The 24,949-nt window shown below is 31.5% G+C and overlaps 1 protein-coding gene and 2 long non-coding RNA genes across 3 annotated transcripts; 1 reads left to right on the forward strand and 2 right to left on the reverse strand.

Moving 5' to 3' along the window:
• Positions 1–2,444: 2,444 nt before the first annotated feature.
• LOC126882376 (uncharacterized) lies at positions 2,445–7,337 on the reverse strand. The gene is made up of 5 exons (XM_050647285.1): positions 6,589–7,337; positions 6,103–6,531; positions 4,072–4,308; positions 3,458–3,776; positions 2,445–3,400 (listed from the first exon to the last, which is right to left on the reverse strand). Exons 1-5 carry the CDS (start codon positions 7,043–7,045, stop codon positions 2,548–2,550), a joined length of 2,295 nt encoding a protein of 764 aa, XP_050503242.1. The 5' UTR covers positions 7,046–7,337; the 3' UTR covers positions 2,445–2,547.
• A 3,498-nt stretch (positions 7,338–10,835) lies between these two features.
• LOC126882381 (uncharacterized) lies at positions 10,836–13,702 on the forward strand. The gene is made up of 2 exons (XR_007697315.1): positions 10,836–11,390; positions 13,279–13,702. It is a non-coding gene; the product is annotated as an uncharacterized LOC126882381 (long non-coding RNA).
• Positions 13,703–18,689: 4,987 nt separating this feature from the next.
• On the reverse strand, positions 18,690–21,375 carry LOC126882379 (uncharacterized). Its single transcript, XR_007697313.1, has 2 exons — positions 20,828–21,375; positions 18,690–18,957 (listed from the first exon to the last, which is right to left on the reverse strand). It is a non-coding gene; the product is annotated as an uncharacterized LOC126882379 (long non-coding RNA).
• Between the last annotated feature and the right edge of the window lie 3,574 nt (positions 21,376–24,949).

Genomic DNA, 24,949 nt, shown 5'->3' on the forward strand with positions numbered 1-24,949 from the left:
CCACCTGTCATGGTTTCTTCTTTGTTTTAAGTCAGATAAAGAATATAAACATACAAGAAAGCTTACACCATTAATAAAAAGGCAGGTAATACTAGGAAGTACCATAGTTTTATTTGCTTTCTCTCAGAAGAAATAAAGGATATCTCCAACGAAGAATAAAGTAATATCACAGTATTCTGTTATATACTGGGGTAATATCAAAGAATATATTTATACTTTCCTTTAATATGCAATCGTTTACCACAAAGAAAAGAAATCCTTTACCTCATAATGGAAAGAAATGAGAGGTCATTAACCTTTGAACAAATAGCATGTAAGATTTAGAAAAAATAAAAATGTAAACTATCCACTAATAAAATAAACTTTATTTAACTGAAAACATTTTAATAATCCATTTTCAAAAAACAAAATAAATATAAAAACATTTCAAAGATATTTAACTTGACGATTGACAGTTTTTAGTTGGTGTTCTATGTCAAAATTGCTTAAAATCCATAATTTTCCAGCCTCGAGATCAATCTTGGCCGAGATCAGCCGAAGACTCGTTTATAAAACAGAACGTGGTCTTGAGCTCGACGTTGCCGTCATAGATAAATAATATATAGTATTACCAGATAGATAGGCAACTCACTGTAAAAATTTGGTTCCTTACGCCATTTGCGAGCGATGTGTTAACTAATCACCATTTGGCGGGAAATTCAAATGGACAAGCATTAATTTTATCCGTTTAGCGCCTCTTGCGGGCAATTTCGTTACTAATTAAAATAGAATACACTATAAACCGCAAGGATTTCTGCTGTGATTGGTCGTCATAGATTTGCTCCGATTGGTCATTATCGTCATCTGATTTTGACATAGCCTAATTTAAAATTTGGCGGGTAGTATAAGCAGGGAATATTCGTTAGTATTAAGCTGACTATTATTATTACAATTTTATTATAAGAATTATAATTATTTAGAGTGTTTTATTTTATTTTTATAAATGTAGAAATTTTTCCTTTTGCCATATGTAGGTAAACATAACCTATTATGTGAATTTGTAACTTTAAATTCGATAATAATATGTGTTTGCTTTTGTTAGTGATGCTGTTTTTATTAAATATGTAGGCTATTTTATTTTTATTAGGTAATGTTTTGTTTAGAGGTTTGTTCCTCGTATTACTTTTATTTCTAGAACATTCATTTTCTTTTTGCCTTTCCTTTCTTTTGTACAGTTGGCTTTCTATTTATTTTCCTCCAAATTTTTTGTGCCATATCAAGAATACCTTTTACACGCATATCCTGATTAACTGTCGCCCACCACGTCTTTTTCGTCTTCCTATTCTACAGGGACTAACCACCTCTCCTCTACTTGCATGGTGTGGTCCTCATCTCTATGTTGCTCATAACGTATACCTTAACCTGTTTCTTATTTTGTTTCCAGTGGGATCTACACCCAATTTTCTCTCATATATTCATTCCTAACTTTATCTTTTATAGTTACTCCACTCAGCTAATGAATCATTCGCATCGCAACAATATACAATTCCTGTTCATTCCAATGTTTTACTGCCCAATATTCAGTACCCTACGTCCATACATCATAGCTAGTTTTAATGCAGTCATATAGAACTTACTTTTGAGTTTTATTTGCACCTTTCTATCATACTTTGCCTTCTTGGCTTTTCAATATTAATCAACACTACGTGCAAGTCTGCCTTGCATAAATTCTTCTTCTTGTTGTCCTTATGTCCTATAAGAGCGTCGGACTTTGGTATCACCTATCCATCTTTTACTCATATCTTCCACGCCTTCCAGTCTCCTGCCATTTCCATCTGCTGCACTGTTTTCCCTCTCTTTGTCACGATTTCCTCAATTTGTTCCATCCACCCTTCTTCTTTTCCCCTGTCTTTTGGCATGTTACCTTCTTTACTAGTCTGTTCTCGTTCATCCTAGTTATATGACCAAACCAATTCAGCTTTCTTTTTTAAATTTTTTTCTCTATTGGTTCTGACAGTACATTTCTGATGTTTTCGTTCCTTTCTCTGTCCATCTTCGTTTTTCCAGCTATTTTTCTCAGCTGCTTCACTTCTGGCACTTTCATGTCTTTTATTTGTGACCCATGTCTCGCTTGCATATAGAAGAGTTGGTACTGATATTGTATTATATACATTATGTATTTTTGTGTCCTGGCTGATTTTTCATTTTCTCAGTATCATATTATTAATCGCATAATATATTTTCGTAGCTTTCTTTGTCCTATTGTCTTTTGTCCTTTGTCATAGCATAAATTCAAAATTACTTTTATTTCTAGAACCTTGCACTAAATTTTGTTAAGATTTCACCATAAATGTATGATACCAAAAACATATTTTGAATTGGGTGCTAAGACAAATGGTCTGAACAAAATTAAGCAAAGGTTTACTGGAAATAACTATTTCAAACTAAATAAAACACTAAATAGCTTTGTTTAAATTTTTTTTATTCAAAAGGAGAGCCCTTTATTGGTGCAATGGCGAGATAAAACTCCTCTAAATCTCACCTAGGACTAAAAATCTATAAATAACATTACTTAACATTCCTTTTTTTATTTGAAGGAAAATACTGCTGCTTCTCCATTTTTCGCTTCTTTGTAATGTTCATTGCCTCTTCATTAAGTTTTTCCAACGGTCCTTGAACCACCCTCATAAATTTGGCAAAAGATTCGTCATCTAATTTGTTCATCATATTATTGACGTATTCCTGTTGAAGATTTCGTTTGGTTTTTTCCTGGGTTAGATTTGTCTGTTCTAGCGTCCCTCTGATAAATTCATTAATTTCCTCCTCATGCCTTGATTTGATAATTGAAGTTTCTCCCAAACACCTTGCAGCATCATCTAAAACAGAGTTAGTACCCACGCTCTCCTCATACATTCTTACCAAGTGCACATGCTGACACAAGGTATTTCTCACTGCATATACTCTACAGTCACACTGATAACGGTGTATACAAATTTTACAAACTCTACAAAACAACATCTTACATTCACTTTCACACACTTGTCTTAAAGTTACATTTTGTAATATATTAGGATCCGTAAGGGATCTTACCTGATATTGCCCATATACCTCCATATTCTTCGTAACCTCCATTTTCCTTTTGATCCTTTCTGCCCCTCTGTGTGCCTGAATTATAGTCCTGTCCTGATAATTGTTCGCGTTTGGCCGTTTTATGTCCACAATTCTTTTCCACATTTTTACCTCCACTAGCTCATCCATAGTATCCAATAATTTCTCGATTCCTCCTGTTGCAGTCCGATTTAGGTAGTTGGTCTTCAGTAGATTGTTCAGCGACTCCAGGGACATGTTGGTATTAATTCCAGAATTTCTTCTATAACAATGGGCCCACGTTTTTGTTCTCTTCATAGACTTAAAGTATTTCCTAGAAAAAAATATACTTAATGTGTCTTAAAATGTACGATTTCATATAATTATTTACTTTTCCAGATAATTGCAAAATTCTGTCTCATTTGCATTTTTCAGTTTGGTTAAGTAGATATCCCGTAATTCCATAAATTTTTCTTCATCCGTTTCTGTAATAATCTGCCTCAGGTCGTTTTTCATTTCCTTCTTTATAGTTGTATCCTTTATTTTACTCTTCCCTTGAAAATTCCAATTTTTGATCACGTGCCAGGTACATAAAAGCTTATTCGGTTGATTTCCCATTGTATTCACCCATGCATTGTAATACTTGGGATCATCATCACTCATGAAATGATCTGCGCGAATCTCTGTCTTCATCCTATTCTTGAGGGCACCTAAAGATTTAAAAATTATCCTTACCAGTCATTAATTGTTACTAATTATACAGTGAGGACGTTAAATTGGGAATAGAAAGGGCAAATTTGGAGAGACATCAGGATAGGTAGATTTTTATTCTTAAATTATGAATTTTTGGCATATTATGATTTAAATTCTTATTGTGGCGTATTATGCCAAAAAGTCATAATTTAAGAATAAAAATCTACCTTTCTCCGGAGTTCTCTCCAAATTCGCTCATTCTTGAGATAATGAATTTATTCCAACCAAACGTTCTCACTGTATAATACATACCTAAAAAAACTTCTTGAACTCGTTGGTCCAGTCTGTTTGACAGTAAGAAGGCAACTGGAAATCCTTGGTTTCGGTCATCTTTAATAAGCATTATTGTTAAGTCCATCCGTCTTTTATTAGTTCCATGGGTTCCGTCCACACATATTATGTTAGGGAATTCTCGTAACTTATCCTCCATTATCTTGTTCATAAATCCAATGGCAAAATCTTCTGTCCTCAGCACATCATGTTCTTCTCCTAATAAAAATAATAGTAAGAACAATATGGAACATGATATGGGCACTAAATCAGATAGAATGAATTACATGGACCAGTATACTGACAACCAATCAAGTTAAAATGGAATACATGTATGTAGGCAAAACATGTCATATTAATGTTGGCAAAGAAGAATATTCATAGCCAATAAAAGCTACTATAGCTTAAATTAAAGAATTAAAATCAGGTAATATTACAAGAAAAAAGTGCCACGTATACAGGATGTCCCCACAGTACACAAATAGTTGGGGGTTTAAAGGAACAAAACCCCCATAAAATTTTTATGTAAATATATTAAATAAGAAGCCACATCTCGATAAAAACTGGCTTATCGAAAAAATACTAAGAGGCAAAAAAAGTTTTAAAAATGTTGTGTTTAACTAATGGTACCACAATCATGAATTAATTGGAAGGTACACAAAAATTGGGGGGGGGGGGGTTTAAGGGAACAAAACCCCCATAAAATTTTATGGGGTGGACAAATTTTACTATAATTTTGTTTTAAGATGTATCTGCCATAAGAATGATACATGTCTATTTTCAATAAAAAATCTAATAGTTTTCGATACATTGAAAAAACTCGATTTTCTTTTTGTAATTTCAAAGGGCTGTAATTTTTTATAAGCACATTTGTACTAAGGTAAGTTAGGTTCAACCAAACTATTTTAACCCCAGAATGTGTGGTATAATTTATGACCAATCTTTTTGGGACACCCTGTATAAAACCTTAATAAAATAAGACCAGTTATTCACATACAGTCGGAAAAATGAAAGAATACCCATGAAAGAACATATTAAAACACGCTGTATTTTCCTGTCACCGTGTCACAAAGAAAATTGTCCAGTGTAAGTACATATAACAATAATTATTACATGTAAGCTGGCGCTGGCCAATTTTTTGTGTGGCACGGTGACAGGAAAATACAGTGTGTTTTATATGTTCGTTCATGGGTATTCTTTCATTTTTCCTAATGTAATGGATCTCAAACCTGGACACTTACTAAAAATAAAGAAAGTCAATTGGCTAATTCTGAAGGAAAAATCTTAAGTGGAATGGAGCAAAATGAAAAATTTTGATGTATGTCCAATTTTCAATGTGTTTTAAATTTATTTTAAGTATAAACTAGTAACAGAAAATTGTATGTGGAGAGAAAGATATACCTTTTAATTGTACAGGGCATACCACAATCTTTATATCATAATATTTATATAAATAGGATGACTTGAGGTAGAAGGGACATGTGGAAAGGGCAGAAAAGATGAAATATGTTCCAAAATACACGAATAAATGCCAGTTGGATATAGAACTAGAGGAAGACCAAACATTAGATATAAGGAACAAATGAAACAAGAAGTACTTCAAGGTCTTCAACAGGCCAAGGCCCAAAAAGGTGTTATAAATATAGCAATGATGATAATAAAAGGACAATTTAAAACTAGTTATTTAAGGGGTGAAAGTTGTTGATTTCTGACAAGTGTGAGATTTATTACTTGAGGGATGCAAAGGTAACAATTAAATCAGTAAATTTAACATATCAACCACCATCATCTCCTTAACAAATTAACTTTAACGAATAACTAAAACTAGCATACTTATATATTTTTAAAAATGCTTATTGTATATTTCATATCAAGGGATAAATGTTTATTCTACTTAAGGGTAAGATTTCTTATACGAGCCAAGCAAGGATAAGAATTCACACAAGTCATATTGAAAGAGGATTGATTAATAAGGTATAATGTTGGTAGCTATCAAAAAAAATTGGTGTTTACCTTCTTTCTTGAATAAGAAAGCATAATTCTTGTTGTTAGTATTCCATTCCTGAACCTTTAAGGCTACAGCTACCATATCATTTTGATCTCTTTTCTTGTGTATATTATACTTTGTGGACAAATTTACGAGATCCTTACTTGTTGATACAGCAAGTCTATCTAGTTGTGGTATTTCCAGTTTTCTTGAATCTTTTAAAATTCTACTAGGTGGCACCCCAGCGGTTAATTTTTCTACAAGCATTTTTTCTTCTGCTTTTGACAGATGCATGGCTCTTAATTCTTCTTCATGTCCAGCATGTGTTTTCCAATAACTGACGGAAACTTGTCCTTGATCTCTCTGTTTGCAAATAAGTCTGGAGGGACAAACTCCTTTAATTTTAATTGATCCACCAGATTTCTCTGTCCTAATTTTATAGTTGGGCTTATACCCTAAAGATAGACAAGTATAAGTTTTAATTATTACAAGTAACAAAGAATTGGACTTACCACGTATGTCACTTCTGTTACACTCATAGTATAAGCTCTTATGTTCCTTTGTATTACATACTCTAGTCAATGCATAACTGGTCTCAATTTTCTGCTTATCTTTCCATGTCTCATATTCTTGTTTGCTAGAAAATTCCAAAGTTATTAGTTCAATACTCAACTGGTGGTTCTCCTTGAGATGTTTTCGTAAATTTTCATGGGTTTGTAAATTAGTTTCTTGCTCACATAACGGACAAACAATATGATTAATTTTCTTAACTGACACATCTATTTTATGTATGCTTTTGATATGATGATTTCGTATTTTCACAGTTTTAAATATTTTGCTGCAAAGATGGCAGGTTCTTGACAAATCCTGAGCTCCTGAGACAAATTCAGAACTTGTTGAAGTCCATTGATGGCTAGTTGAAGTCGATTGAAGGCTCGTTGAAGTAGTAGATTGGTAGATCGAATCCATTGTTTCTTGCTAAACAAAATCTTGGTTAATCAAATAATGTGTTCTAACGAACAGATTTTTTTCAAACAACTGAAAAATTGAAATATAAAAATGAAATTTTGTATGTATGTTTGCTGTTGAAAAACCGCCAAACAGACTAAGAAAATATGTGCTTGGAGTTAAAAACCGCCAAAACACAAAACAAGGCGCCAAATCGAGGATTGATTAAACAGACAAGACCCCCTTTTCTATGGACAAGACAAATACATAAACATAACCTCACAAAAAATTCATCAAAATCCATCATGTCTATGTCAAAATCAGCTGACGATGATGACCAATCAGAGTAAATCTTTGACGACCAATCGCAGCAGAAATCCTTGCGGTTTATAGTGTATTCTAATTAAAATATCTTGTTATTTTACAAGAAATAATCTCACCTATATTATTAAAATAAAATACCAAAACTTACTAAGCTTGTTAAAGTATTTTATTTAAATAATATCTAAGTAATACTCATAAATTATTCGGAATTCTCAAGTTGCAACATATGTTATTTTTGCTGTCAAATTTAGTAAGGAAAAGGGATATAAAAAAGTTAGACAATTTTTTTCTAAATATAGGTACGTGTATTTATTTGTTGTTTCAGATAAAACAGTTATAAACTAATTACTATTTACCTATGCATTTTCTAACTTTTCTATGATTTGTACACAACAGTAATAAACCATGTTTATTTTTTTTAACACAATACCAAAGTTCTTTCGCAACTAAAACAAAACTACACACTACACTTTATAAACGAAGGATAAGGAACCAACTGAAATTGAAATTACTAAGAATAAATCGTTAGATAATACAATAAAAACTGTAAACTAATAGAAAATTATTTGTATTTGCACTACTAACTCTAACTGTCATTACTTTTGACATCGTCGAGTTAAGCCTCGTTTGATTATTTTATTTGTGACATTCAGGTATAAGATGGTGTTATGGTGTTTTAACATAAATGATTGGTTAAAGCCTTCATGAGCGAGACAGGCTGTCGTTTCTCTTTCTTTAGCTGAGCGGTGTGGAAGTGGTGGGGGAAATTCCCCAATTTTTCCATATGAGATTCCGGGGCATAGTTGCCGTAAGATCGTCTTGGCTGAGACCGGTCTCGAGATCAGGGGCCTGAGATCAGGGGCCTGATTCTAATTCATTTCGACACCGCCATGACAGCCGGAGAGTATAGCGATTCTTGGGGATATTAACCTTATCATGTTGAGACTGCTCAGAATTTGGGTTGGCGCTTCGGTTTCTTGGATTTTGTTGATAGTCTGGGAAAATTATCGAAAAAATACCATTTTTGGGAAAAATTATTTACCAGCTATTTTATTGCTAAAATCGAATCTTAAGATTGCATATATTAGTAATATGGGGTATGACAAGTCCGCAGAAAGTGTGTTATTTTATTTATAAACAAATTAGCACTCCTAAATCTTCTTTTTTTTTTTCAATTAGTGGTCTGTAACTCCTATAATTTTTCCTTTGAGCCAAAAACACTCAAATAAAAATTCACCGTAATTGATTTCTGCACAAAGTTATTTTTTTTCCGATTTCCTTCAACAAAAATTTTACTCAGAAAATCCGAGTTTTCCCAAAAAATCTGCCATTTTCAATTAAAATTTTAGGGAAGTACCTAATTATTTATCAATAATTAAATAATTGAAGACATGAAAGATTTATTATAGTAGATTATACAGAGGGGCTAAATTATGGAATAAATTCATTTCTTTAAAACGGACGATTTTGGAGCAAAATCCCGAAAGAGGTCGATTTTTATTTTTAAATTACAATTTTTTGGCATATATTTCATACTAGTGACGTCATCCATCTGAGCGTGATGACGTAATCGATAATTTTGTTAATGGGAATAGGGGTCGTGTGGTAGGTCATTTGAAAGGGCGTTTAATTCTCTATTCAGTAATATAAACATTAATATCATTAGGTATTTATACAGGGTTGCCAAAAAAATTTTTGAATTAAATTAATTGGCGCAAAAAGAAGAATGTATGTAATTTATTTAACTCAAAATACATTGTACTGCTGTCAGAAAATAGAAAAAAAGGTTTATTTCACAAATAAACATTTCTTTTCGCTTAAATTAAATCACAAACAGCCTCCCTCCTACCTATTGGCAGTTTGAACTTTTAATTTAAGCTAAAAGCAATGTTTATTTGCAAAATAAACATTTTTTTCTATTTTCTGACAGCAATAGAATGTATTTTGAGTTAAATAAATTACATGCATTCTTCTTCTTGCGTCAATTAATTTAATTCAAAATTTTTTTTGGCCTCCCTGTATAAATAATGATATTAATGTTTATAATACTGAATAGAGCATTGAACGCCTTTGTAAATGAGCTACAACACGAACCCATATTCCTATTTAAAAAAATAATTACGTCATCACGCTCGGATGGATGACGTCACTAGTTTGAAATATATGCCAAGAAATTTAACTTAAAAATAAAAATCGACCTGTTTCGGGATTTTTCTCTAAAATCGTCCATTTTAGAGAAAATGAATTTATTCCATAATTTAGCCCCTCTCTGTATATCAGGAGACCGGCGACAATCTAACCAATAGTTTAGCAATAATTAAAATGTTAATTAAAAAATTTCGGTCGAAATAATAACCAGAAACATTATGATACACCAGAATAACTATGATTTTCATATAAAAAAGCACTATACCTATTCAACGTACCTTACAGGATTGAAATTGGACCATTTGAGCGGTCTCAGGAATGTTATAAAGAAACAATTTTTTGGCTTATAAACAAATAGAACCCCTCAGAAAATATTAGATTAAATTAAATTAAGTTAACGCTGTTGAAAAGAGCACGGCTTCTGTGTCCTTTTCGAAGAAAAACAAATTGAATTGCGAGGAGTGATTCCAGGTATAACCGGTCAAATTTGACCGGCATTTGCGACAGAGTTATAAACAACAGGATTTTAATCTTTGAACCATTAGATACCTTTTAATTCCGGTCCTCTTTGTACATACAAATTTTCATATCTTCAAGACACTCATAACAAAAAAGATTTATGTCACTGTCACCAAATTATTTAATTATTGATAAATAATTACTTCCCTCAAATTTTAGTTGAAAATTAAAGATTTTGTTTGGAAAACCCGAATTTTCCGAAGAAAATTTCCGTCGAAGGAAATTGGAATAAATTATCAATGTGCAGAATTAAATTACTGTCAATTTTTATGTGAGTGTTTTGGTTTAAAGTTAAAATTTTCGGAGTTATAGAGCAATAATAAAAAAAAAGATTTCGGAGTGCTAATTTGTTTATAAACAAAATAGCACACTTTCTGTGGACTTTGCACAGCTATATTACTAATATAGGAAATCTTAAGATTTGATTTCAGCATGTCCAGCAATAAAATAGCTGGTAATTAATTTTCCTTGTTTTTTACTAATTTTCCCAGATTATTACCTCACATCTTTCATTGAGTTGATGATTCATGTTGTGGACATTCTCAATTATTATATTTCTAATTTAATACTATTCTATCTAATTCCTCAAAACAAGCAAATTTCAATTAAACCCAGCTATATTAATATAATACCTTTTGATTTAGTTTTCCTTGCAAGAAATAAACAAAACACATCTAAACTAAACCTAACCTCGCTTTTGGCCATTCATTCATCTCCGTGTCAAATAATTTCGACAGTCGCCATATTGAAAGCGACTTGTTTTTGGTCGAAATTTGATTTAGAATCAGGGCCCAGTCTTGAGTACTGACCACAGTATAGGAGAATCAGTAAGCTCACTCGTCAAAAAATTTGTTCCATGCGCGAAGTTGACCAAAATTCGTTTCACCGTGCGCATCCGATAAAGCGGATCGGATACGTTTGCTACGATTGGTCGGGAGTCGGAGTCGGGATCGTGTCGTGTCATTCATCATCTGATTTTCTTTTGAGAATTTTTTGAGGTTGTGTTTGGGAATTGGATTGTTTTGGTTAATTTACTACTTTGTTCTCATATTAATAATATATATTATGTACGTGTAAAATATTATGTGCTGTGAATGTGATATTATTTTCTTAAATCAATAAAATGGAAATAAAGCAAGCAGAAAATAATTTTTACAAAGAAGAATGTAAAATTAAAATCGAAAATTCTGGACAACCTGTGTGATGCTGTAATAGTTCCTATTCTGTTAAAACTTTAAAACTGAGATAGAGTAGAGACTGTAGAGAGTCTTTAAAACTGATAAAAGTAGTTATTTCTATGGTGGAAATTTTTTGGACCAAATAAATAGTGAAGACATCAAATAAAAGGAGGATAGATAATTCATGTCCAAAAATAGTAAGTTTTTCTGATTATGTTTCCATAGGTCTCTGTAGTAAAATTAAATTAATTAAACATTAACACTTAATTAACTCATGCAAAGGCCAATTGTAGTGAACTACGATCGGAGTTTCCATTATTAACATGGAGTTGACACATGTAGTATGTACTCCTTCACTCCTTGTATGTACTTACATATTTCAAAAGCTAGGTACACACTTTCCAAAAAGATCAAGATCCAATTCACTGTAGAAAATACCTCATATATTTGTATAAGTTATTTTAAGGTATTTAATTTTAATCAACATTATGATAGTTCACACTAAAAAATTCGTGTAAAATATTAATATATTTGGAAATAACCATATACCTAGTCGGTTTGCTAAACTCAGACACAACTGGCTAGTGATATTAGTCGGTATTTCTTTTGTTTTTGGCCAATTTTGAGAAAATTGGCAAAATTACTAACTATTTAGTAATTATTTTTTTTTTGCCAATTTTACTAAATTGGCAAAATTACTTACTAAAATCAGTAGCCAGTTGTGTCTGAGTTTAGCGAACCAACTATATCAATAAAACAATCAGGATTTCTTAAAATGTAGTATGTTAAAGATGTCAGTTTTTTCTAAATAATAACAATAAATACAGAGCATCTATATTCATTGATAATAACTTATTTATTATTTACAACTATTCTTATTTTGACCTGATTTATGAATGATGTATAAGCAGACCTTATGATTCTAATGCCCGCATTACACGAGGCTAGATTTTCAAGCTAGAGCTTTTAAACAAGCAGGTTAGTATTACTAGCTCCATGTATACAGAATTAGCTTCGCATGTAGGCTAGTATGCTAATGAGAAAGACAGTAAATCAGTGTCTTAAGCTAGGATCGGCTAATAGCAGTATAGCGGAGTTGTATTTTGTTAAGCTCCCTCTCTATTGGTTTTATTATCTTGGCATGTGTACCACCCTCGTCTGGCCCGCAAAGCTAGTGTTTTTAAACGGCAAGCGCATAATGTCGACCTGTTTTATTTTTTTAAAGAGATAACCACATACTTCTAAAACTCTTGCTGGTAAAGCGTTTTTGTGTGTGTTTTGTGTATTGGCACTGGTTTTCACAACCAACTGGCCAGTCAATTTCATAATGATTTTTTAGACTATAACTTATCACTAACTCAGGGGAGTAATATGTAGTGTGTATGTTGAGTAAGTGTCTTGTTACTTTGCAAAGTAGACGTCATTGTCTTTCCAAAGAGACGCTAATTGTATCCAAACATCTGCAGTCTCTCTGGTGAGTACCGATCCCACAAGGACAGAAATTACTTTCATTTATTAATTTAAAATAAACGAAAAACCCTGGTGAGATTCGAACTCACGACCATTCGACCTGTCGATCCAAAGGTATGCACCCTGATCACTGAGCCACAGAGGGGGTTAGTATGCTGTCGTTGACAGTTGTTGATCTCGCAATAGTACAGTGACTGGCTGAAAATTTTCCAGCCACATGTAAACCGTTCTAGCATGCGCCAAGCCAGGACAGTAACTCAAGCTAGGATACCAGGATATCTAGCTTGCTATCCTAACTTGAATAACTAGCCTCGTGTGATCCTGGCTTAAGGGTTCAAAGATAGAGGGAAGTTACTAGGAATTGACAACTTCTCTGGTAGCAGGCCCAGGTTGACACAGAATTGTCAAGCTAATTATGATAATGATGTTATTTATGAAGTTCATAAAAAACTATTAAAAGATAATAAGTGATAATATGGTTTTTTTTTCAAAAATAATGAAGGTGGATCAAAATCAGTATGGTGGACTATCATTCGGTTATGATTGTGATTTTGTAGTTTGTTCACATAAGTGAAAATAAATAATTATATTCTTTAAACTTAATTTTTGTTTTAGATTTTCTTCATAATAAATGAAGAACTGAAGTTATTGTAAAACCAGTGGCTGGACATTCTCCTGTCAAGAAGAACAACCGATTAAGCAAGTGTGCAGAAGAAACAATGAAATTGTGAAATTTGTTTTAGGTTATTTACCTGTGTAGATTATTTGAAAAAACATTTAAGAGCACACACTGGAGAAAAATGTGAAATCTGCGTTAAGCAATTTTCTCTAAATTCTCGTCTAAATCGACATAAATATATGATAGTTCATACTCGGGAAAAATCTCACAAATGTGAAATCGTTTACCACTGTGTGTCATATGAAAGCACATTTTAGAACACACAGTGGTAAAAAACCTTATGAATGCAACATTTGTAGTAAGCAATTGTTGACTGCAAAAACAAATTTAAATAAAAAAGTGACAAAGATGTGACAGAAATTTATTGTCTTTTTAGTTTTTATACCCTCAATCAGCTTGTAAATAATGTTCTTTTAAATGTACTTTAGTTCATCCTCATTTTTGCATATTTTCATTTTTAATTTGTCACATGTACCGCATGTATCTTTCTTTATGATTCTTCATACTGATAATCAGACTGTAAAACATGTTTTCATATATTTTACAATTAATAAAATTATCTGGATACATCTTCTAAGCTTCATAAATATGTAACAGTGAGAGTGTAGAGTGAAGGTAAATATTTCCTTGATGACTGCCTTCTTTTCATATGTATTCATATTCAAAATTTGTTTTTCTACACATTCTTCAATTTTCACTTATTATAATAAAATAATGTTATTAGTTAATTCAAACACACACTTTTATTTTGCAATAATAATCACAACGATGACACAACACTGTAGACTAATTTATAGGTTGTGTATGTTAAGTTGGTTGCTTATTACATTAAAATCTAACCATTAATAAGAGTACAAATCAAGTTGTCTCATTATTCACTAATAGATATAATGATATAGGCTGTACTAAAAGGAATATGTTGACATATCCCTTTGTACACTAAACTTTCTATACTATTTTGTAAGTACCTCTTTTGGAACAATCAACCTAACATACAATTTTTAGCTACAATGGCTTGTCCCCTTTTACCAACTTGGAATGGCGGCTCATTTTCTTCTTCTGCCGTAAGTTCGCTATAGTACTCATGCCATCTTTGTGTTTGCTCTTCTGTTGTTGTAAGCAGTTGTCCTTGTTTGTCTTTTAGTGGTGTGTCACTGTTGACATTCTTATTTGCAAGATGTTTAGTGGTTTTATATAGCTCTCTCTGATTATTTGTTTCGGCTACCTCTTCTGCTAAGCGTGCCATCTCTGTCCATTCTCTTTTGTAATTCCCAGCACTCTTTTACTTGTCGTAATTCTCCTAATTCCTTTTACTTGTCCTAATTCTCATAATTCCTTTTACTTGTTTATTTATATCTGCATACTCTTGGGTTATTCTGATTTTATCTTCTAATTTTTGTATTCTATTTAGTTCGGCCTTTAAATCCTTTCTCTTTTTTATCAGTTGCCATGTGTTATCACCTAGCCACTCTGTTTTCTTTTCTCAGTTGTAGCCCAACACTTCTTGTGCAGTTTGGTGTACAGCCTCTTTGATTATCTCCCATTTGTTTGATATATTTGTCTGTGTGTTGTTTACAGTTTCTGTGTTCAACTTTATTTTGTAACTCCACATTTTTTGGGTTTCACTGTCTTTCAGTCGTTGTATATTATCTTCGTTTGTTATATTGTTTACTCCCTCTTTTGGCCTTGATTTTTACTTTTATTTCCGCTATTAGTAGGTAATGATGACTTCCTACATCTGCTGATCTTTTATTTCGTACACCTAGAAGGATACTTCTCCATTTTTTATTAATTAAGATGTGGTCTATGTGATTTTGCGTTTTATTATTTGGTGAGATCCAGGTTATTTTGTGGCAGTCTTTGTGTGAGAAAAACGTTCCTCCAATGACAATATTGATTTCTAGGCTAAGTTCTATAAATTTCTCTTCATTGTTGTTTCTTTTCCCTAGTCCATATGTTCCCATGCATTTTGCCACTCCCTTACTGTATTTGCCAACTTTCGCGTTCAGATCTCCCATGACTATGAGTATATCTCCTTTGGTCAGCTTTCCGATAGTATCTGTTAATTGTTGGTAGAAATTTTCTTTCTCATCTTCTGTAGGTGCGTAACATTGAATAATGGTTTAATAACAATAATAAATTTAATAATAATAAATAAATTGAGGAGAAATCTGTAAATTTATTAAGATTAGATAACAACAGAAGCTAAATATTTCATTACTTACAACTAATTAATATAAATTTTCTAAAAATATGTTGAACATTGACTTACTACATACCAATTGGATTTATTTTGACATATTTGGGAATTATGGTAATTGGAGTAATTTTTATTTCAATAGAATTAACTATTTGAAATGGGAAATAAGCCACAATTTAACTAAAAAATGGTTTTAATAACGTTTTGACGTCCACATCGGATGTCGATGTCAAAAACAAAATATTAATGTTTAATTAATATTTTGTAATACCATTAATATTTTGTATTTTGATAACGACATCCGATGCGGATGTTGTAACGATAATAAAATCATTTTTTTTTTATTAAAATTGGGGCTTATTTCCAATTCAGAATAGTTAATTACAAAAATGCCACAAGGAAATGGCTTGAGAACAACATTTTAATAAAACGTTATCTAATATTGATTTTTTTAGTGAACAGGTCAAAGTAAACAAGAGAAAGTATTTACAATTTTTTTTAAGGTGTAAAGGTACTATTAATACTAGAAAATAATAAAACAGATTTCTCCTGAAGAAGTTTCTCCAGATGTTGGTATTTTGGAGGTTACTCATCTCGTCAAAAGTAGTAGATATTCGTTGCTGCTTTTGAGAATAGGGCAGTTCACGTGTTCTCACATCCTCACATGAAAATTCTTAGTGGGGAAAAACCTCACAAATGTGATTTTTTCTAAGCAGTATACTACTGCAACTCATTTGAAATTACTTTGAAAAAATAATGTGAATTTGATTTAATATTCTTACTAGTATGGTTTGAAGTGGTCTTAAAACCGTTTAAGAACACACTGAAGGAAAACCATATGAATGTGCATGGAAGAAATGTGCTGTAAAATTTAAAGATAGTCTCATGAAAGTTCTTGCTTAGATTTCCCAGATTTTTAATAAAGAATAAAAAAATTATAAACATCTATTAATTTAGTGTTTTATTTAGTTTGTAATAGTTATTTCCAGTAAAATTTTGCTTAATTTTGTTCAGACATTTTCCATAGCAGCCAATTAAAATACGTTTTTATTGTACATTTATGGTAAAATCTAACAAAATTTAGTATAAGGTTCTAGAAATAAAAATGGATAAAAGTCGTTTTGGATATATGCATGGCAGGTCCACAACAGCAATTTTTATTTTAAGACAGCTAATGGAAAACTTGAGTGAAAGAGAAAGACTTGCACATAGTTTTTATTAATCTTGAGAAGGCATGTGGCAAAGCTACCAGAGACGTACTGGTACTAAGTAGGAAAGGAGTGCCAGCTGAATATGTGGTGCAAGATATATAATATGAGATGGTAACAATTAGCGTTATAGCAAATGCATGTGAAATTGGTAAATTTTGAGTGAAATTAGGGTTCCCTGCTAAATGTATTCTCATTCATCCTGGATCAGATAATAGCTGAACTTTAATGGGAGATCCTTGGTTGTTAATGTAAGAAGATATTTTGTTGGTAGAAAAATTAGAGAGAACTGTAGGAAAAGTAAAGCAGTTAAGATAGGCGCTTGAAGAAAAAGGTTTAAACTTAAGTAGGACAAAACAGTATATTTTTTTAAAGATAGTATTCCAAATCTGCATAGATTAGTTAGCTTAAATAGACAAGAAATCACACAAGATAATAGTTTTATGTATCTGGGATCGACATTACTGGACATGGGGAAGTACATGGACATGAAGTTAATAGAAGTAGAGAATTAGATGAAGTGGAAAGTGGTACGCGGAGTAGTGTGTGATAGAAAGCTACCAATAAAACTAAAAGGTAAGTTCTATAAGACTGGCTTAAGACCTACTATGTGAACTATGATGTATGGTACTGAATGTTGGGCAGAATACACTTCTGAATTTTATGTCCTGTTTTGATGTTTTTTCCTGTTAAAAAGTTGTGACCGGAAGTTTGACAAAAATGACTCAAAATTAGTGATATCCTATATCAGGGGTCACCAAATAGTTTTCCTGAGGGTCCGTTTCGACAACCTATGACACTTCTGAGGTCCGGATTTATCCTGCCTGTTCTGAATCGGTTTCTTTGTGGATTCTTGTTAAAAAATATCCCCTATAAACAAATCAGAAGTGCGACGGGCGAAATTGTTTTTTTAACAAATTCAAAGCATCACTTTTTTGCAGTGAAAATATGTTTTTAGCATTTTTGGGTCATCTTAAATAAAAAAGATCTGTCATTTTATTAAAACTTAGAGTTTTCAAACATTTAGTTTTCAGATTTTAAATCGCTTATAACTCGAAAACTTTTCAGAAATATGACAAGATACCTTTTTTGTTTATAATTACCCTAAAAATACATTTTTCGAGGCAAAAAAGTAATTTTGAATTTGCTTAAAAAACTGACACTTTTCTGATTGGTTTAAAGGGGACATTTTTAAACAGGAATCCGCAAAGAAATTGAGTCAGAAACATTTTTCATACGAAAGTGGCCTCACACATTACATGGACTAATATGAAAAGGAAAACTAATAATATCTGATTGTTTTTGGTTACTGTATACTTTTCTGTAAGTTTTCCTATTACAATAAATAAAATATAAATTCATTGTGTATTGTTTTGATGTTATTATCAGTATATTTTGAAAACAGCAGTATTGTAAATTGTTACTGAGAATATTTTAAAAATTAGGAATTTATATTTTGAATGCTAATGAAGTTTTTAGACATCTTCAATTTTGTAGAAAGGAAACTGAGGAATTTAAAATAAATAATCATAGTACAAAATGTTAATTAACATGTTATCTTTTCTACATTAGTTTCAATGCAAGGTGTTTGTTGCAAACTTATTAAGTCTGAAAATTATTTTAATTAAATGCACTTCTAAAAAGTACTCCTATTTTTTAACATATAGTAGAGAAAAAATGAATATAAAAAATGCACATGACAATTTTATATCACAGCTTACTTAATTTCAAAAATCAGAGAGAGAAATGACTTTTTTTATGTACAACCCGTCTGAAGCTTGGAGTGAGTTTAGTGCAACTGAGTCTCATTGGAGAGTTGAGATATTCATCTGTTAAGTGAGATATCTACCAATTTTTAACAAAGTTCATTCTTGATAAAGCGGCTTCGCACACATAAGTTGAGCCAAACTCAATTCGAATGTAGTAAAATAATAATACATTCGAATTATAAATTATATTTTGATTTGAGGATTTCAACTTTACAATACCAATTATAATAAAAACAGTACTTCAAAAGAACAAGTAGAGAACTATGAATACAACTTAACAATATTTTTAGAATCACAACTTACATAAATAAAATTATGAAAGTAAAAAATGTGACAAATTCAAGTATTAAAAGGTACTCTTGCTTTAAGTCAGTAAAACACACCGTCCATACACTGGTTTCATAATATCGTCGGTTCTTCTTTTATTATGAAGAAAATCTAAAATAAAAATTAGGCAAGCTTAAAAAATATAATTATATATTTATGTGTACAAAATCATAATTACAGTAGAACCTCGATTATCCGTCAGGGCACCGGACCAAGGGTATGACGGATAATCGAAAAGACGGTTAACAGAACATTAAAAAAAATTAAAAATTCATAGTACAACTCTCAAATTTCATTTGTATGGTTTGTTTGACAATATAAGAGGGATTTGTGTTCGTACAATCAAATCAATTTAAAATATTCTGAAATCTGTGTTTGTTTTACTGTTGCTTCACATCTTGCGACGGCTGAATTTATTAATCAGCATAAGATCATGCAATCTACTTTATTGGCTTCTTCTTGTTGAGAATACCACTCGATGAATTATTGCATATGCGATGCAGCTTCTCTAGATTATTTATGCAAATCTTTGTTAGTTACAATAGGTCCATCAATATAGCTACATTCAAATTCCAGGCCTGTGTCAGCTTCTGAATCTGTTTGGTCTGCCTTTGTTGCCATTTCAATTATTTCTTTATCTGTCAGCAATGGATAGCCGTTTGTGTCCTCACCCCAAATCAAATTAACTTTTTTTATTTTTTTGCATTAAAATTATTGCTAATGTAGTCAATACAACTTTTGTATGTACCCTGACGGTTAACAGAGGTGACAGTTAATGGAGACAGTTAATCGAGGTTCCACTGTATAACCAAATGATAGTCCATCATACTGATTTTAATCTATCTTAATTATTTTTGAAAGAAAAAACCATACCACGTTATATTTTAAGGTATATTTAAAAAATACATATATAAACATTTGCAAAAACTTCCTATTAATAGTTTTTTATTCGTATCTCAATTCTTTTCGAAAATGACATTTTGGTGGTTTTAGTTTGAAAACCTTGTATCTCGCCATTTAAACTGTTAGAAAAAATCCAAATGCACTGGACTATTTTCTACAGCCGAAAAAAGAAACCATATATATCAATCACTCTCTTGATTTAGTGTGAATACCACCTATACATAACAACGAATTTGGTATAATTTGAAGTGTTTGTTTGAGAGATTCTACTTGGAGAGTGTTTTTTGTGAACAACAAAATGTACTCCGGCATATAGAAACATTTTATGAACCTTAAATCAAAAGATTTGTATTGTATCGACCTAGTATTTGGAGGTGAGCAATAAGCTATGAAAAATGAAAACCTCATAAATAATAATAAACACAACCTCATTTGAGATAAAACATGTATATCAAGATATACGAGGTTATCATAGTAACTTGGACAAAGGCTCTATATACTGCAAGGATATTTTTATGTGTTTATCATAGTTAATATTTGTATTTCCAATTTAATAGCGACATTTAACACTTTTAGCTCTGGGCCAATATCAGATATTTGTTTCAATGTGCTCGAATTAAAAATATGTAACGTAATTTTTGTTTTTAGGTTATATTATGCAGAAAATCAGTCTTTTGTTTTTTGGTTTTCACACTAAGCCATCAATATGTTGAATTAAAGTACATTTTAGGCTAGAGTGATGTACAATAATACAGATAAAATATACTTTCAGTAACACAAGTATATAATTTAAAACAAATTTAGTGATTAGAAGTCTAATGATCCAAAAATGCCAGTAGGTATCAGATCCATAGACATTGGATCTTTTTGGAAAGTGTGTACTTATCTTTTGAAATATGAAAGTATGTACATACAAGGAGTGAAGTACATATTTACATGTATAAACTCCATGTTAATAATGCAAACCCCGACCCTAGTTCACTACAATTTGCCTTTGCATGAGTTAATTAATGTGTTAATGTTTAATTAATTTAATTTTACTACAGATACCTATGGAAATATAATCAGAACAACTTACCATTTTTCACATAAATTTTCCTCCTTTTATTTGATGTCTTCAATAATAACTTCTCTATTTATTTGGTCCAAAGGATTTCCATCATAGAAATAACTATTTTTATCAGTTTTAAAGACTCTCTATCTCAGTTTTAACAGAATAGGAACATAATTATTACAGCATCACACAGGTTGTCCAGAACTTTCGATTTTAATTTTACATTGTTCCTTGTAAAAATTGTTTTCTGCTTGCTTCATTTCCATTTTATTGATTTAAGAAAATAATATCACATTCACAGTACATAATATACATAACTACTTATTATTAATATGAAAAATGTATGAAAATAAATTGGTAAATTAACCAAAACAACAAACAATTCCCAAACACAACCTCACAAAATTCATGAAAATCAGATGGCGGTCACGACCAATCGGCAAACGTATCCGCTCTCATCGGATGCGCACGGTGAAACGAATTTTGGACGACTCTGCGCAGTTTCGCCAAATTGGAACATTGAAAACAATGCATTTTTCGGGGAGTGAGCTTACTGATTCCTCCTATACTGTGTACTGACCATGTACTGACTATAAATACGGGGCTTAACTCTTCGAACAGAGATTAAACTCTCATGCAAAAATCAGACTGCTATTTATCACCAAATGGGCGTTTTAATGAGTGGAACAAGTGTAGAATACGTCAAATGACAGGAATTATGACAGGTGATGAATAACAGTCTGATTCTTGCATGAGAGTTTAATCTCTGTTCGGAGAGTTTAAGTCTGTTCTGTCGGCCAAAATAAATGTGCCGTTTTCGTGGTGTGACCGTTCCAAATTTTTAACCTGTTCCACAATTAAAACTGCCCCTGTTCCAGTGTTCCCATATATCAAAGTGTATCCGACTAGACACCCTTAAGCTATTAACAAATTTTCAGCTTGCTATTAATCAACTTTTTTATACGCGGGATCCAGACCTACCACCTTTACCAACCCTTTCAAAGTCACCTCTTTTTGCGACTGAGGATTTTAAAAGAATTTAATATTAATAGTCTTATAGATCCAGCAGCGGATCCAGCATCGTTAAGAGGGGGGGCCGATTGGCTAAAATGAAAATCGGATCGTTTATGTGAAAAACTTAGGTTTACATATAGATCAAAACCTAAGATTTGGTGGTCATGTGGCCAAGTGTTTGCAGAAAAGTTATTTGAACCTGAAGTTTTTATTCCAATCTCGTCATATATTTACTAAAAAATTAAAAAAATTGCTCTGTGATACTTTGGTGTTATCACACTTTAATTACTGTGATACCATTTATAATTCCTGTATCACAGAGCGTGACAGTTATCGGATACAAAAAATGCAAAATTCTTGTCTGCGTTTGATACATGGTATCCGTAGATATCAAGCAATTAGTTACAAACTTAAAGAAACAGGGTGGTTAAGTATGAAACACAGAAGACATGTACATTCAGCTTGTCAATTCCAAAAAATTATTATTTTCAAAACCCCCCCGTATCTCTATAATAAAATAAAATTCCGTACTGATGTACACAATATTAACATAAGACATAAAAACACCATTTCTATTCCTTATCATCGTACACAGCAATACAAGCGGTCTTTTACATATCAAATAGCCCAAGTTATGAATAAATATACTACTGGTACTAATTTTACTCAAAACAAATTTAGAAGGTTCGTTATTGAAAAATTAGGAAATATTGCATAGGTAGAGTTGGCTGACATGGTATGAGTAGAGCTTACATTCAAAGCGCATATTGGTAAACTAAAGTTAATTAATGTTACATTTTGATTTATTTTTATTTAAATGTTAGTAGGTAACCTATTATACATAATCCTAGATATTTTTTTTTTTATTATTTGTTTTGCCCAGGTTAGCTGAACAGACAGGACATGTATTCTGCCCCGCATTATACATCTCCTGAACTGAAACTCGCCTGGAGCTTTTTTTTAAACTAATATTCATTATGTGAATAATATTATAGAATGAATAAAGGCCTTTATTATTATTATTATTATTATTATTATCGAAGAACTGAAAAATACCTGTTCAGTAATTTTTAAAAATCTATCGAATGACACCAAATACGACCCCCTACTGCAACCCCTGGAGGTGGGGTGGGGCTCAATTTAAAATCGTAAATGGAAACCCCCAGCTTTATTGAAGATTTGGATTCCTTACGTAAAAGTAAACAACTTTTATTCGAGACATGTTTTCTATTCTATAGAAATAGAATAATATAGAAATAGTCTGTCTCGAGAAATACACTTCCAAATGAAAAACTAAAAAACACGTGTTTAGTATTTTTCAAAAACCTATCTAATGACACCGTGTCGTGTTTGTTGGCATTCGCATTCGATAGGATTTTGAAAGATATTCAACTTGTGTTTTTGATTTTTCATTTGAGAGTGTGTTTCTATAGATATTAAACAATTTCTATAATATAAATTACCCATAGTATCACGATAAATAGTTTTTCCGATTATAGCGCCATCTATCCAGAATTCGAAAAATGCCTCGAAAAAAAGTTACTTACTTTTACGTAAGGAATCCAAATCTGCAATTAAAACTGGGGGTCTTCATTAAATATTTTAAAGTTACCCCCATCCCACTTCCAGGGGGTCGAGTAGGGGGTCGTGTTTGGTACCATTTGATAGATTTTTAAAAATTATTGAACACATATTTTTCATTTTTTCGATCCGATGTTCATTTCGCGAAATATTCAACGGTTCCGCTACTTTTGGGTTGGGACACCCTGTATATAAAGTTGATGAAATAAAAATAAATATATGTAGTGAATTATCATTAAAATTTAAAAAACCTACCAAATGAGACTTTATAAGTTAACAACTTACCGTAGTTTCGGAAATGTAATAATGAATTAACCGAATGTAATTTTCAAAAAATCAAAATACTTTATTTTTTTCAAGGCAAAAAAATTCATGTCGAAATAGTTTTAATTTTATTTCGTAATAGGAAAGTACATCATGTGACACCTCATTCAAAAACGTTTGAAATACTAATTACGAAAATGTATAATACGTACATGCGCAAAATTTTGGTCAAATGCTTTTTAAACGCATTAATTTTTTTTTTCGAATTCTGAGAAAACTAATACAAGAATCTTCGAAAAATTTAAACGCAGAATAAAATATTGCATTATTACCGAGAACCGAAAGTCCATTAGATTACACAAAAAGTTTCTTTTGAATGATATATTTGAAATTAATACGCTGACGGAGAGAACGTCTATAGACGTCTAATTTCCATTGATGTAATGTGACACAACGTCTATAGACGTTGCATTTCCCCCTATTCTACTTTGCAAAATACATATAGTGTCACAACACAGAAGTTTTCAGGGACTTTTGACCCTCGGTAATAATCTAATCGTGCATTTTGCGTTTAAATTTTTCAAAAATATTTATTAGTTTTCTCAGGATTATAAAAAAATGAATGCATTTAAAAAGCATTGGACGGACATTTTGCACAACTATTACCTATACATTTTTGTAATCAGTATCTCAAAAGCTTTTAAAAGAGGTGTCACATGAAGTACTTTCCCATAATATGAAGTTTAAAATTTAATTTATTACCATAATTTTATATGTGGATGATTGCATCTGCATCCCGCTACATAAATGACTATCAATCTATCGTACTCGTGGAGAAATACTCACTTCTGTCAAACGTGATATAAAATAAACTTATATAATATATACATAAGACATACATTTCATGCATATACATAAGTATAAGACATACACTTTTCCATAAAACTCTCGAAAGTAGAATTGGTATTTACTGCATCATCGTTGATTTGTATCGGGCACACTGAAAAATCGCATGACTTGTTTTGAATTCTCTCAGAACTTAAATTTGATCCAAGATCAGTAGGTCTCATAGTATGATCTATCTGATAAGATGTACCTTGTACATATTTATTATCATCATTACTATTAATATTATCACCCAAATTACGTTGATTTTTAAAAAAATAATCAGTTATATTGCGACATTTCAATTTTTTACTTTTTAAGTTCTCGGTAGAAGCTTCTGATTCCTTTCGTTTATCGTTTCTATGACATCTTATAACTCTTCGTAAATCACAAACTATATTA

Source organism: Diabrotica virgifera, chromosome 3 (genome assembly GCF_917563875.1).
Source record: "Diabrotica virgifera virgifera chromosome 3, PGI_DIABVI_V3a".
Classification (NCBI taxonomy): Eukaryota; Metazoa; Arthropoda; class Insecta; order Coleoptera; family Chrysomelidae; genus Diabrotica; species Diabrotica virgifera.

Excerpts from the sequence above, each read along its gene's own strand:
- LOC126882376 (XM_050647285.1), bottom strand. The coding sequence starts at position 7,045 with ATGGATTCGATCTACCAATCTACTACTTCAACGAGCCTTCAATCGACT. Across the intron at positions 6,532-6,588 it reads TAACAGAAGTGACATACGTG|GGTATAAGCCCAACTATAAA; the intron begins GTAAGTCCAATT and ends GTCTATCTTTAG. Across the intron at positions 3,777-4,071 it reads AGTTCAAGAAGTTTTTTTAG|GTGCCCTCAAGAATAGGATG; the intron begins GTATGTATTATA and ends TTAAATCTTTAG.